Source organism: Ceratotherium simum, chromosome 3 (assembly GCF_057802395.1).
Source record: "Ceratotherium simum simum isolate JZ-2026a chromosome 3, ASM5780239v1, whole genome shotgun sequence".
Classification (NCBI taxonomy): domain Eukaryota; kingdom Metazoa; phylum Chordata; class Mammalia; order Perissodactyla; family Rhinocerotidae; genus Ceratotherium; species Ceratotherium simum.
In genome coordinates, this window is record NC_141902.1 from 81,186,952 (window position 1) to 81,202,305 (window position 15,354).

Here is a 15,354-nt window from a genome sequence, read left to right on the forward strand (position 1 = left end):
CAATTGTCAAAACTAATAAAATGACATAGCAGTTACTAAAGCTATAGACTTTACTTGGATTTTACTGGTCTTTTCACAATGTCGTTTTTCACATACAGGATCAGATCCTGCATCCCATGTGCCTTTAGTTGTCATGTATCCTTAGTTTCCTCTGGTCTTGGACAGTGCCCTCAGTCTTTCCTTGTTTTTCACGATCCTGACAACTTTTAAAGAGTACTGGGCTGGTATCTTATAGAATGTCCCTCAATTTGGGTCTGTCTGATCTTTTCTCATAGACAGACAGCATAGATTTTTGGAAGAATACCACAGAGGTGATGCGACCCTCTGAGCACATGAGATCAGAAGACACATGTCATCCTATTAGCAGTGATGTTAACCTTGATCTTCTGGTTATGGTAGTGTCTTCCAGGATTCTCCATTGTGAATTGACTATTTTTCTCTTTGTAATCAACAGTTATTTGGGGAGAGACACTTCGAGGCTACGCAAATATCCTACTTCTCCTTAAATGTTCACTCACTAATTTTAGCATTCATCCACTCACCTGGCCTGCAACAATTCTCTCTGTACTGTGGTGTTATAATGGTGATTTGCTATTTCTCTCATTCTTGCTACATGTATTAATTAGAATTCTTCTCTAAGGAAGAGTTGTCCCTTCTCCCTTTATTTATTCAATCATTTATTTATATCAGTAACAGACTCAGTATTTTTTATTCCTTGGTTATAATCCAACACTATTGTTACTTTGTTGCTTAAAATGTTCTAGTTTTGTCCACTGGGAGCTTTTCTGAAAGGTTGGTTCCTGTAACCTTTGGATGTGCACTTCCTTTATCCTCTGGCACCTCTGGCTCATCTTATATTTTCCCTGCCCCAACACTACCATCAATCACTTCTCCAAGGAGTCCACATTCCTTCTAGTAGAGCATGATGTTTTGAAACTGAGATCTGAGTGCTAGGTGTGCTCAGTTACCAAGTGTCATTGTTTCAAGGCCCTCTCAGCAGACACAGCTAGGAAATATATGAGGTATACTAATTCGTGTATACACACATCTCTATTTCTGTATCTATCTGTATATATGCTTAAAAAATAAGAAAACCTCCAACTACAACCCAGAAAGGTTTATTCTAGCTGCCTCCACCCCTACCCACCTTATTTTTTTTTTAATAATTTTATTTATTTATTTATTTTTTCCCCCAAAGCCCCAGTAGATAGTTGTATGTCATAGCTGCACATCCTTCTAGTTGCTGTATGTGGGGCGCGGCCTCAGCATGGCTGGAGAAGCGGTGCGTCGGTGTGCGCCCGGAATCCGAACCCGGGCGGCCAGCAGTAGAGCGTGTGCACTTAACCGCTAAGCCACGGGGCCGGCCCACACCTTGCTTATTTGTAACTTTTTTCTCCAACACTGAGAAACTTGGTTTTATCTACAATGTATTCATTTATTTGTTTGAGAGAGAGAAAGAAGTTGTGTGTGTTTATGAGTGTATAACAAATTTACCATCTTCAGCACAGTGATTTGGAACAATTCTTTTTTAGTCTCTATCCTTACAGTATCCAGTCAAAAGTTTCCAAAGTTATTTAGACCAGCTCTTTTCTTCCTCATCCCCTTGAGTATCATCATGTCACTCATTTTAATACAGTTATATTCATGTGTTATGGTCTGCATTCCATTTTGAGTTCTCCTGGAATCCTGGTTGATTTTTTTTTAACTGCATATAGCAAAAATCACTCTTTGTTTTGTACAGTTTTATGAGTTTTAACAAAAGCATAGACTCATGTATCAAACAACACAGTATCACAGAATACTTCCATCACCTCAAAAATTCTCTCAAACTACCCCTTTGTAGTCAACTCCTCTCCCCACCCCTGGCAACCACTGTTCTGTTTTTCATTTTCCAGAATTAAATATAAATGGAATCATATACTATGAAGTCTTTTGGATCTGGTTCCCTTCACTTAGCAAAATTCACTTAAGAGTCCTCTATATTGTTGTGAATAGTTTATCCCTTTCTACTGTTGAGTAGTATTCCTTTGTATGTACCAGTGTGTATATCCATTCATCTATTGGAAGGACACCTGGGTTGTTTTCAGTTTTTTGCGATTATGAAAAACATAGGTTTTTGTATATGCATGGTTTTCAATTCACTTGGGTAAATACTCTAGGAGTGGGATCGTTGGGTTGTATGACAAGTATATATTTAACTTTATAGGAAGCTGCCGAACTGTTTTCCAAAGTGGCTGTACCATTTTGCATTCCACGCAGGAAGATATGAGAGTCCTTGTTGCTCTGCATCCTCACCAGAACTTGGTATTTTTATGTTTTTGTTTTTTTTTTTAAATTTTAGCCATTCTAATAGGTATATTGTTTTATCATTCTGGATACAAGTCCTTTATTGGATAGGTGATTTGCAAATATTTTCTCCTAATCTGTAGGTTGTCTTTTAATTCTCTGAATAGAGCCTTTCACAGAGTAAAACAAATTTTGATAAATACCAACATACCAACTTTTTCTTTATGGATCATTCATACTGTTGTTGTTGTATTGTTTTCTCCAATGTTTTCTTCTAGAAGTCTCAGAGTTTCATGTTTTACATTTGGGTCTATGATATACCTTGAGTTTTTGTATAAGGTATGAGTTATATATTGAGATTCTGTTTCTGCATATGGATGCTGAATTGTTCCAACACTATTAGTTGTACTAACTATCCTTTCTCTGTTGAATCGCCTTACTACTTTTTTCAAAAACCAGCTGAATATATTTATGTAGATCTATTTTCTGGGCTTTCTGTTTTGTCCATTGATCTATGTGCCCATCTTTTTGCCAATACCACACATTCTTAATTACTGTAGCTTTATAGTAGGTCTGGAAGCCAGGTAGTGTAAATTTTCCTATCTTGTTCTTTTTCAAAATTGTTTTGGCTATTGTAGTTCCTTTGCCTTTCCATATATATTTTAGAACTGGCTTGTTGATATCTATAAAAAAGCTTGCTGCAATTTTGATTGGGATTGTGTTTAATCCATAGATCAATTTAAGAAGTGACATCGTGACAATATTGAGTCTTCAAATCCATGAACATGATATATCCCTTTATTCATTTAAGTCTTTGATTTCTTTCAATAGTGTTTTGCAGTTTTTACCATGCCAATTATGCACACATTTTGTTAGATTTGTACCTAGATATTTCTTTTCTTTCTTTTTTTTTGGTGCTATTTAAATAGTATTCTTTAATTTCCAATTCCAATTGTTCATTGCTGGTATAAGAATACAATTGACTTCTGTATATTGATCTTGTACCCTATAACCTTGCTAAACTCACTGATTGGTCCAAGGAGTTGTTTTTTTTTTTTTTTTTTTGTAGATCTTTATATGCTTTTCTACATAGACAATTATGTCTTCTATGAATAGAGACAGTTTAATTTCTGCCTTCCCAATATGTATGCATTTTATTTATTTTTCTTGTCTTAACTGTTCTGGCTAGGACTTCCAGTACAATTTTGAATATGAGTGGTGAGAATAAACATATTACTAAAAGACTGAATGTTTTCCCCTTATAAAGTATATTAGTTGTAGGATTTCTGTAGATGCTCTTTATTAGGTTAAAAATGTTCCCTTCTTTTCCTAGTTTGCTGAAAGATTTTTTACCATGAATAAATGTTGAATTCTGTTAACATGGTGAATTATACTGATGAATTTTCAACTTTAAAATAAGCTTTGCATTCCTGGGATGAAACTCACTTGGTCTTGATGGATATACTGATGAATTTATTTACTAATATTTTGTTGAAGATTTTGTGTCTAGAGTTTATGAGGGATATTGGCTTATAGTTTTCTTTTCTTGTAATGCCTTATTCTGATTTTGTATTAGGCTAATGCTGGCTGAATAAAATGAGGTGAGAAGTGTTCCCTCTTCATCTATTTTTCTGAAAGAGATTATGCAGAATTGATATCATTTCTTAATGTTTGGTAGAATTTGCCAGTGAAACCTCCTGGGTCAGGAGTTTTCTTTTTTGGAAGGTTTTTAAACTAGGAATTCAATTTCTTTAATAGATATTTATTATTCAGGTTAACCGTTTCTTCTTCAGTGACTTTGGCAATTCTTTGGTCGTTTGTATCTTTCAAAGAATTTGCCCATATCATCTAACTATCAAATCTACTGGAATAGAGTTGTTTGTAGTATCCCCTTATTTTTTAGTGTCTTTTGGGTTATGTAACCTCTTTCATTCTTGATATTGATAACCTGTGTCTTCTCTTTTTCTTTGGTCAGCTTGGCTAGAAGTTTAGCAATTTTATTCATCTTTCCAAAAAACAAGCTTTTGGTTTGACTGCTTTTCTCTATTGTCTTTCTGTTTTATAGTTCATTAATTTCTGCTCTTTATTTTTTTCTTTTCTTCTGATTGCTTTGGGTTAAGTTTGCTCTTCCTTCTCAAGTTTCTTAAGGTAAAAGCTTACTGATTTGGGACCTTTCTCTTTTTTAATATAAACATTTAATGCTATAAAATTTCCCTCTCAATGCCACTCTATGTGGTCTCCAAAATTTGATATGTTATATATATGTATTTCAAAATTTCCCTTGAGATTTCCTCTGTGACCTATGGGTTATCTAAAAACTGTGCTATTTAATTTCTAAATATCTGGAAATTTTCCTGTTGTCTTTCTGTTACTGATTTCATTATGGTCAGAGAATATAATCTATGATTTCAATTTTTTGAAATTTGTTGAGGTTTGTTTTATGGCACAGGATATGGTCTATCTTGGTGAATGTTCTGCTTGAGAAAAATGTGTGTTCTGCTGTTGTGGAGTGAAGTGTTCTATAAACGTCTCTGAGGTCAGGTTGGTTGGATATTTCTCAGGTCATCTAGATCTTTACTGATTTTTCTGCATACTTGTTCTATCAATTACCCAGAGGAGAGTGCTGAAGTTTCCAACTACAACTGTGGATATTTCTATTCTACCTTTTAGTTCTATCAGTTTTTGCTTTATGTATTTTGAAAGTCTGCTGTTAGGTGCATATACATTAAAGATACTTATTCTTGGAAAATGGACTATGTAATGTCCTTGTTTATCCTTGATAATATTCCTTACTGTGAAGTCTACACTATCTGAAATTAATATGGCTACTCTAGCTTTCTTTTGGTTAATGTTTGCAGGGTATATTTTTCTCCATCCTTTTACCTATGTCTTTCTATTTAAAGTGGGGTTCTTGTAAACAGTGTATAATATGATCTTCCTTTTTAAAGCAATCTGACATTTTGTCTTTTAACTGATGTTATGAACACATTCAATAAGATTACTTGTATGGCTGGATTAAAATCTATAATCTTACTAGCTATATTTTATTTGTTCCATCTGTTCTTTATTTTTCTCTTTTTCTCCCATTTCTTGGGATATCAGAACTTTTTTTATAATTCCATTTTATCTCCTCTATTGACTTAACTATTTATACCCGTTTTTAAATTTTTTTCTATAGTTGCACTACAGTTTACAATATACATCTTTAGTTAATTAGAGTTCACCTTCAAATATATATTACATCATGTATAAAGTAAGGACTTACAACAGTATATTTCCAATTTCCCCCACCATCATTTGTTGTCATATATTTTATTTTTACATGTGCCATAAACACAAAATTCACTGCCACTATCTTTTCTTTAGAAAGTCAGCTATCTCTGGGAGAAATTAAAAAGAGAGAAAGCACACAGATCTTGGTTTCTAATACCATTCTCCAATAAAAGGAACGAAGCTTCCTTGGAGAAATGTCTGATTCTAGGACTGGGGCAGGAAATATACAAGATGAGCCTGGACCATTTTGTAGTAACTGGAAAATAACAAAGTACCCCCGACTCACCCCTCACCCCAAAAAACCCACAAGGATATGTGAAAGGGGCACAGGAACCAACTGAAAAGTCCCCAAAGCTGAAGCTGCAACAATTTGAGCAACAGAATAAAAGAGTATTGAATTATACATTATAATTAGAATTATACATTATAATTAGGTAGAATTATACATTAACAGAATTTAGTAATATTATAACCCAAAGTATAAAATAAATGCCCATGAGTCCATATTAATATATAAATGATTAAATAAATAAATGAGAGAAAACAGATAAGTCACCTGTGCAGAAGAACTACAAAAAAATTTATGTAGATACTTTGCCCTTAAGGAGGTGGAGTGTAATTCCCTACTCCTTAAGCGTAGGCCTCACATGGTGACTTCCTTCCAAAGAGGACAGTATGGAAAGGCGAAAAAGAGTAACCCATGAAACGCCACATCAGCAAGATGACCAAGGTTAACATCAATAGCCATTAGTCATGTTGATAGTATGTGCCCTTGATATGATGTAATGAAAACGACACTTTAGTTCTGTGGCCTTTCTCCTCCAAACCAATAACCCCAGGCTGATCATGAGAAAAACATCAGAAAAATCCCAACTGAGGAATATTCTACAAAATACCTGCCCATTACTCCTCAAAAACTGTCAAGGTCATTAAAGCAAGGAATGTGTTAGAAACTATCACAGCCAAGAGGAGCCTAAGGAGACGTGACTACTAAATGCAATGTGATATCCTGAATCAGATCCCAAAACTGAAAAGCATGAGGCTAAAAACTCAGGATAGCTGAATAAAGTATGTACTTTAGTTAACAATAATGTATCAATACTGCTTCATTAGTTGAAACAAATGTACGATACTAATGTAAGATGTTAATCACAGGAGAAATTGAGTGTGGAACATATAGGAGCTTTCTGTTCTATCTTTGCAATCTTTGCATAAATTTAAAACTGTTCTAAAATAAGAAGTTTATAAAATGTAGGGAAAAATGAATTTTCTTTTATCTCCATTTATTCTATTTTTCTTTATTTCTTTGTATAGATCCAAGGTTTTGCTGGTAGCATATTCCTTCTGGCAAAGGACTTCTTGTAACATTTCTCATGGAGTACGTATGCTGACAAATTCCCATGATTTTTGTTTGAGAAAGTTTTTCTCTTTCATTTTTGAAAGATATTTTTGCTGGACATAGAATTCTAGGTTGAGTTTTTTTTATTTCAGCACTTTATGTTACTCCACTGTTTTGTAGCTTGCATAGTTTCTAAAGAAAAGTATGGTATAAATTCTTATCTTTGCTCTTCTGTATGTTCTTCTGTCTCTTTTCTCTGGCTGCCTTTAAGATTTTCCTCTTTGTCTTTTGCTTCTAGTAGCCTAAATATGTATGTTGGTGGTAGTATTTACCCTACTTGGTATTGGTTATTATTTCTTCAAATATTTCTTTGCTCTGCTCTCTCTCTTCTCTTTCTGGAATTTCAGTTACAAATACGTTAAACCATCTGATAAAGTCCCACAACTCTTGGAGGCTTTGTTCTGTTTTCACTCTTCTTTCTCTTTGTATTTCAGTTTGGGTAATTCCTACTGACTTACAGACCTATAGGTGTTTCCTCCTCCTAGGCCTTTAGTGTAAGGTTTGAGTTAATTTAACTGGGAACTGGGCTGGGTTTGCATTTCATTGTTGCTATGGTTACCCTCAGGGTATCCACCACAGGCCTCTAATCCCTCCGGAGGGAACAGGGGATTGGTTTGCCAGAGGGTTTTTGTTTTTGTTTTCCCCAATGACTGCTCATTCTCAGTTTTAAGCCTTCCTGTTTGTGCTGTGTCTCTGGCTGTGGCCTTCTCAGTCATCCTGCCACACTCCTAGCATTGTGCCTGCTCCTCCACCATGGGTTGAGATATTTTTCCTTTTCCATTTCCCCAGATACAATGGGACTTCACCAGTGCCCTAAGGGTGACAATTTTTGTTGTTCATCTTGTCACACATTAAGACTCTGTTCCATAGGAGAGAAGGAGGAAAAGGATCCAGGCAAAACTTTTTGCCTTATTACAGTGGTTACTCTTCCCTTCTCTCAGTTGTATACCACAGAGGAGACTTTTTCAGGTCATTCCCAATCTTTTCTGTGAGCACCCAGTGGGATTCATGGAGAAAAAGCCTACAAGAGAACTTGGACTCTCCCTGTATCAGAGCCCCAGGGATTTTACACAGTCCTGCCAGTGAACACTTGGCCTCCAGCAATTCACCAATCACCCTAGCTTAAACTCTTATTACCTGTGTCTTACCCAGATAAGTCAGTGCTCAAATGTCCTCTCCCTGCATTTCTTCTCTCCCTAGAGTCTGGGCCAGTTGGTCCCCTGAAATCTCAGGACTACAATGTGTTCAAGGAAAATTATGAACTTGTCTGTCCAACTTCTTTTCATTGTAAGGCTGGGAGTGCCACAGTTTCCAGCTTTCTGTATCTCCAAATGAAAAAGTATTTCTTTGTTTTTTGACTTCAAGAGTTTGGGTCCTGGCTTTCTTTTGTACTACCCTGGAGAAGTATTAAGCTCTCCCACAGTTTCCTCATCTCTACCTAGCCAAGATCACAGTTTGCAATCAAATGAAACAATGTATATAAAGATGTTTGAGAATCTATAAAGCATTATACAAATATAGAGTTATTATCTAATGCCTGATAGCATCACTTTCACTTAGCAAAAAATCAAACGGCGAGTTTAGCAGCTGCATAGAACAGAACACTTGACATATCTTGTTGCTTGTTAGCAGTCTAACAGTTGCTAAACTAAGAATGGTTTTAAAACTTGCATATATATTCTAATTTTTTCTACAGGAGGCTAAGGGGGATAAACGTACTCTCCTCTTCTTTATAAACACAACATTCAAAAGCAAATGAAACTGGAACTATAAAGATACTGTCAAAGGCTGGGGTGGAGAGACCTGTATTCTTTATAGAGTTAAATGGGGAAGTTATTTGACAAGGAATAAACAATGAAAAATTATTTAGAGAATAACTCATTTCAAATTTTTATGCATTCTTCTCTATTCTACAATAGTTCTCTTTGCTATATAGAATTTTCTAACAAATAATCTAGTGTTTCTCTCACAGAAAAGCATGTATAATAGTTTACTGAAAGTATGCAAAGTACAGAGAAGAAATACTTAGGTCAGGTTTAATTTACCAGTTTGGGGATGAGATCTCTAAGCAATGATTCCAGCCTAATAAAAATAAAATTAAGCATAATAATCTCTTCATATTTAGCTTTAATTTTAAATAACCATTAAGCAGATTTATTTCCTATTTTTCCATAATCTGATTTGTGTGTATTTAAAATAGATTTGTCTCCTTAAATGCTAATTTCAAACAGAAATATTCAGTAAGAAAAGGTCTAGATCCTATGGAAGTAGAGAAAATTCCAAAGGAAAATATCAACTATGTATAAAATAGGTGTTTTAAAGAATGAAGTTGAAGAAAGGTTTAAGGTACCAGAGGAGGCATCATGCCCTTGCTTGAAGGGGGGATGACAACTCGAAGATCTGGTTTTCGACTGTTCATTCCTAGATTGCCACCACCCGGAGGAGGGGGAGACTTTGTAGGCATAACTTTGCCTAAACTATTTGCACCAGTAGTTCCAATCAAATTTGGAGAAGCTCTTGAGTTTACGAATCCATTCCCTGGAAAAAAGAAATATTCATTAACGTGAGAAGAGTCATTAAAATACATTGGTACAAATATGAAAAGATTTCCCCAGTCCCAGTTTTAAACAAATTTTATAAGAAAACTCATTAGTAACTAATCAGTATCTTTGGGTATTTTAAAAATAAGCAAAGAAAGTCAACGAAAGTCTGAAATACATATAAACCTTAAGACTAATATCACTTATTTCCAGCCTGACTGCTTGGAGCTGCTGAGAGATACTTAAAACACAAGACAGGTTTCTAACGGAGCATCTCCTACTAGGGACCAAGATAATGGAGATATTATAAGAAAATGCCTGAGACTATCCTATTCATTTATTCCTGCAACAGCAAAGGCACTCCCACCAGGTTTTGGGAACTGAACTAGGTATCATGGCAACTCCTTAACTGCAGCTTATTCAGCACTAGCTCTAATGCCTCATTTTCACCAAGTACTTCTTCCTTTTAGCTCTACCTTTCCCTGCTCTGTTTCTTCAGCTGCCATTATGGTCTTCGTTAAATATTTGTAGTTTATCTGACTTTAATCCACTTATTCCTGCTTTTTAACTTTCACTAATAGAACTGTCTATTCTCTTAAAGGAAATAAGAAAATAGGTACATTGTGGTATATGTTCTATATACACAGCACTTTTGGGCACCAGGTGAGATAGAAAATAAATGTAAGAGATCATCCCTATTTTCATGGATATTGCAGTCCTTCAGGTCCTCCTCATGTGTAGCAGCCATGTGGTTTGGGTGGGGCTGACTCCACTTCAATCTCCCTTGCCACAGACTGGCTTGGTGACAGGCATTTGACTCAGGTCCTAGCCAATGACCTGGCATTCTCCCTTCACACAGTGATGGAATCCAGGAATGTCCAATCAGAACCTAGTAAGGAAGCTGTTATACAGTGGTGAGGGAGGCTCCTGCATTCCGCCAAATATGACTGAGGAAGCGTTTTATTCTCAAGATATTTTAAGACTCAGAAGAAATCCAGAATGAGGAAAAAGCTGATAGAGAAAGGAGAACTGCCAATAAATGAAATAAGAGCCCTACCCTGCTTGTATAGTCTTTATCACTTCTGGATCTTTTCAGTTAAATAAAGTTAGTAAATATATTATTTAAGCCTAATTGAGGTGGGTTTCTGTTAGTTGCAACTGATAGTTTCCTAGTAGAAATAGTTACTATTCATGACCTTGTAGTTCAATGGTGGAGATAATGTCACTAATAAAAAAAACAGTCAGGGCCGGCCAGGTGGCGCAAGCAGTGAAGTGCACACGCTCCGCTGCGGCGGCCTGGGGTTCACCGGTTCAGATCCCGGGCACGCACTCATGCACCGCTTGTCAAGCCATGCTGTGGCGGCATCCCATATAAAGTGGGGGAAGATCGGCGTGGATGTTAGCCCAGGGCCAGTCTTCCTCAGCAAAAAAAAGAGGAGGATTGGCAGATGTTAGCTCAGGGCAGATCTTCCTCACACACACACACAAAAAAGGTCAAGTAACAAGTATACAGGTACATAAAATGTTCATTTATAAAACAAGCTACATATGCTATTTTAATTTCTAAGTATATTGCAAATAAAACAGGGACGAATAGAAAACAACATTAACTATATGATATATTTTAAAAATATTTTGTGAGGGGCCAGCCTGGTGGCATAGTGGTTAAGTTCAGCGCACTCCGCTTCAGCAGCCCAGGTTCACAGGTTTGGATCCTGGGTGCAGACCTACACACCACTCATCAAGCCATGCTGTGGCAGTGACCCAGATACAAAATAGAGGAAGATGGGCACAGATGTTAGCTTAGGGCCACTCTTCCTCAGCAAAAAGAGGAAGATTGGCAACAGATGTTAGCTCAGGGACAATCTTCCTCACCAAAAAAAAAAAAAAAAAAAAAAAAATATATATATATATATATGTTATTTTGTGAAAATTTAATTACTAAATCTAAAATACAGTGTTAAATGCCCACAAAAAATACAGCATAGGTCACTCTACTATTCCATATTTTTAAAGAGATCATCAACTTTATAAAGTTTATCATGTGTATACAGTGTGCTTTCAGCAATAGAGACTTAATGCCATGAATACTGTACTATTATTTCATTCTGAATAGTCCCTAGTATCTACGTCTACTCTATTACAGTACATAGATATTAATTTAAGAGCACTAGATAAAAGAATAAATTTGTTGGCTTAAGAATTCCATTCCTAGTGTTTATTACCAAGCTGACCAAGAACAAAATATTCAGAATAGTGAACTAGAAGTTCCTGGATGGCTGAACAGGCCTCTTAAATTCTCTGGGTGGGACTCAGCATTCATACATCAATAGTAGCAACCATCTAAAATCAGACAATAATATAGAACTGCCTTTACAATTTGGAAATAAACTTTCAAACATCTATTATGTGTAGAGCACTGTGCAGTGGGGAGGGTATAGGAAGGGAGAAAAAACCTATATGGTCTTCAAGCAACTTTTCATCTAGTTAGCAAGAGCAGGCATACACCACAGAGGCATGAATATGCCAAAATTATACTTAAGATACGGGCAAAAGCAACACAATGAAGGGTAACCATACAAAACTTACAAAGAAATAGAAAGCAAAGCACTGATATAAGTATGTGGGCTTAACTAGGGAAGACTTTGTGGGATTAATTATGAAGCAGTCTGAGAGGACGAAAGATGTTACAGAAAGATGGATAAATGTGAGAAAAATGATACGCTAAAGCATGAATGGACAAGGTTGAGTAAGGGATGGTGGGGCAGAAAAGCATAGAGAGCCAATGGCTCCAGTGACCACTAGAGGGAAAAGGCAGGTGTATTTGTTCTGTTCCTTTCCTTCCATATAAAGCAAAAAAGACAACTTTAGAATCCACCAAAAATAAACAGACACTAGATGTTACAAACACATATTCACATCTATGTTAAATACATGTAGGGTCTGACCAAAACTAAGTGTCTGCTGCGTGCTTAACACCAGCCTAAAAACCCTCCTATGATTTCACGGAGAAGGCCGTATTCTAAGAAGCGAAATGGTGTGCCCCAAAGAAATGCAGTGAGTCAATGACAAAAAAGAAGTATGCATTGCCCATATTCTTCAGTTTAAGAGCTTTTGTATTGGGTTATCAGGTCATTTTAATTCTATGCAAGTTTCTTGAATGGAATAGAAATACTATTTAAAACCAATTAAAATTCATACTTTGGCAGTTTATAAAATATTTTCAGGAAAGTATATAAAGAATAGGTGAATAGATATGTGAATTATAAAATTAAAAAATATAACTAGAAAAAGATAAAGTTCTTCAAGATAATCTGCTGAAGAAAATGGATGTTTCAATATATCTGCTTATATTTAGACTTTGAAAAAGATATGTTATTTAGGTGAATTATTCATATGACAATACAAAATTGACGTTTTGCCAATGTGATATAATCAACTTTCTTGGATCCTAACCAGTACATTTCCAAGGGACAAAGAAAACAGAGAGGTGAGGTGTGGCACTTAGGAACAGGCCTGTATCTCCTCAGCAGTTGTCATTCAAAATGTCATGATTCCAGATGATCAGTGTTTCCTCCCCACTCCACTTCACTCTCACCCAATTCCTCTTGCTTTCTCCAAAACTTTTATTTTACCAAGTGACAAATTTTAATTCGTTTATGTGATTTAATTTTGCTGTGGGGACTGGTATGTCAGTTAACCTTATGAGGCTATTTCCTGCATTCTGCTTCCATTATCTTGAAGAGGCGTGTACTAAATCTGGGCTGAACCTCCTTTCCACACCCCAGAGAGCAATTTCCTGCACTCTGTTAAGCTTCAGAAAGCAGTGCTGTTAAAAAAACAATCTCTTCACTCGGCCATCCCCTATGGAGTAAAGCTCATCCATGAGTTGGGCAGAGGCAACTACTAAGCAAGTCATCTGGATATAAAATGCTTATCAAATAATTTTATTCAAAAATAAGAAGGTTTAATAGAAACTAATAAAACGACAGATTAACATTAGTTAAGTACAGATTAACGTTTCTCTTAAATAATAGCACGAATGTGTGTTCTTAATCTCTCTGATAATATTTAGACGTTTCTTATTTACTTGATTTGCACTCAAATCTGAAGGATAAAGCAGTATTTCCTCTCAAATACATTATAAGATGATGCAAAGATACAATTTAGAAGAATGTATTATCAAGTAGCACTGATACTCTTTTCCCATGTGGAGTCTACGATGCTTTTCAGCTAGATATGATACCATAGTAACCCATGAGAATCAAATTACAAGAGTGAAAGGGGATCTAAAAGCATGGTATTTCTTAGCGTGAAGCCAGAGTCTGCAGCAGATAATGATTACAGGATGATGTAAGCGTTTGGTAAAATGCCAGTCTGAAACAACAGAATCTTATATGCACCATTTGTTATTTTGTGGCATGTAGTGATATACTACCTAATATATGCCTTCTTACCTCCAGTTCATTTTTTATGACAAAAATGAAGATATTGTTCAGATAGACTTTTGAGGTAGATATGTCCAGTACACAATTCATCTTGCCATGGCCTACAAATTTAGGAATTAAAGTACCAACTCTAAATGAATAAGCACAATTTAATGTGATTGTTAAAATGTCTTTTCAGGTTTTATAAGTTGTGACAAATGTGACAAAAACGCTCTTGAGCAAACTGCATACTAATGCCTCCAGAAACTTAACAAAGCTAATCTCGACTGTGGTCCTACAGTTCTAAGGCAGGTCATTCAATTATATCAATCTGGCTCATATTTCAGAATATCATATCAGCTGAAATAATGCATTCACGTGGCTGGAAAGCACTCCATGCCCTTAATACTACTCTTTTAGGGCTAAATTGTAGACAATGATGTCATTAATGTTTTATTACTATTGAGAAGTTGAACTGACACGCAAAAGATTTTGAAAATCTCAAAGGATTCTGAAAAATTCATCCAAAACAAGGTTCAAGAATTGATTTTATATTTGACATATTTTTCACAAAATGTGACAAACTTTCAGATGATTATTCAATAAATAAACAAAAATACATTTTAAAAGTCTATAAAATTATGTCATTTGTATAACGAACTGAATGAGCTTTCTAAAATTAAAAGAGACCATGGGTTTTAAAATCATTGATGACATATTTATTTATTTATTTTTTGTGTGAGGAAGATCAGCCCTGAGATAACATCCATGCCAATCTTCCTCTTCTTGCTGAAGAAGACCAGCCCTAAGCTAACATCTATTGCCAGTCCTCCTCCTTTTTTTCCCTTTGTCTCCCCAAAGCCCCAGTAGATAGTTGTATGTCATAGTTGCACATCCTTCTAGGTGCTGTATGTGGGACGCCGCCTCAGCATGGCTGGACAAGCGGTGCGTCGATGCGTGCCTGGGATCCGAACCCAGGCCGCCAGCAGCGAAGCGCGTGCACCCAACCGCTAAGCCACAGGGCCGGCCCGATGACATATTTATTTGATTCAATGGCAATTCCTATATAATGGACAACATGGAATCTGTCCATTAGAAATTTATTATCTAAAATAGACAACGCCAGGCCAGCCCACTGGTGTAGCAGTTAAGTGCGCTCGCTCCACTTCGGCTGCCTGGTTCGCAGGTTCGGATCCTGGGCGTGCACTGATGCACCACTTGTCAAGCCATGCTGTGGCGGCGTCCCATATAAAGTAGAGGAAGATGGGCACAGATGTGAGCCCAGGGCCAATCTTCCTCAGCAAAAAGAGGAGGATTGGCATCGGATGTTAGCTCAGGGCTAATCTTCCTCAAACACACACACAAAAACCAAAAATAAAATAGACAGTGCTCATGAGATCCTCCTGCTTCTCTTTCTGAATATTGTACT

At 36.2% G+C, this 15,354-nt stretch overlaps 1 protein-coding gene across 6 annotated transcripts in view; it reads right to left on the reverse strand.

The window, feature by feature from the left end:
• The window catches only part of MEF2A (myocyte enhancer factor 2A), a 172,703-nt gene that overhangs the window by 14,995 nt on the left and 142,354 nt on the right, over positions 1 to 15,354 (reverse strand). For all 6 annotated transcript variants that reach the window (XM_087428864.1, XM_087428863.1, XM_087428869.1 and 3 more), the window contains one exon: positions 9,309 to 9,496. In XM_087428864.1, coding sequence (XP_087284990.1) covers positions 9,309 to 9,496 — 188 coding nt within the window. The remainder of the gene's footprint in view (positions 1 to 9,308; positions 9,497 to 15,354) is intronic.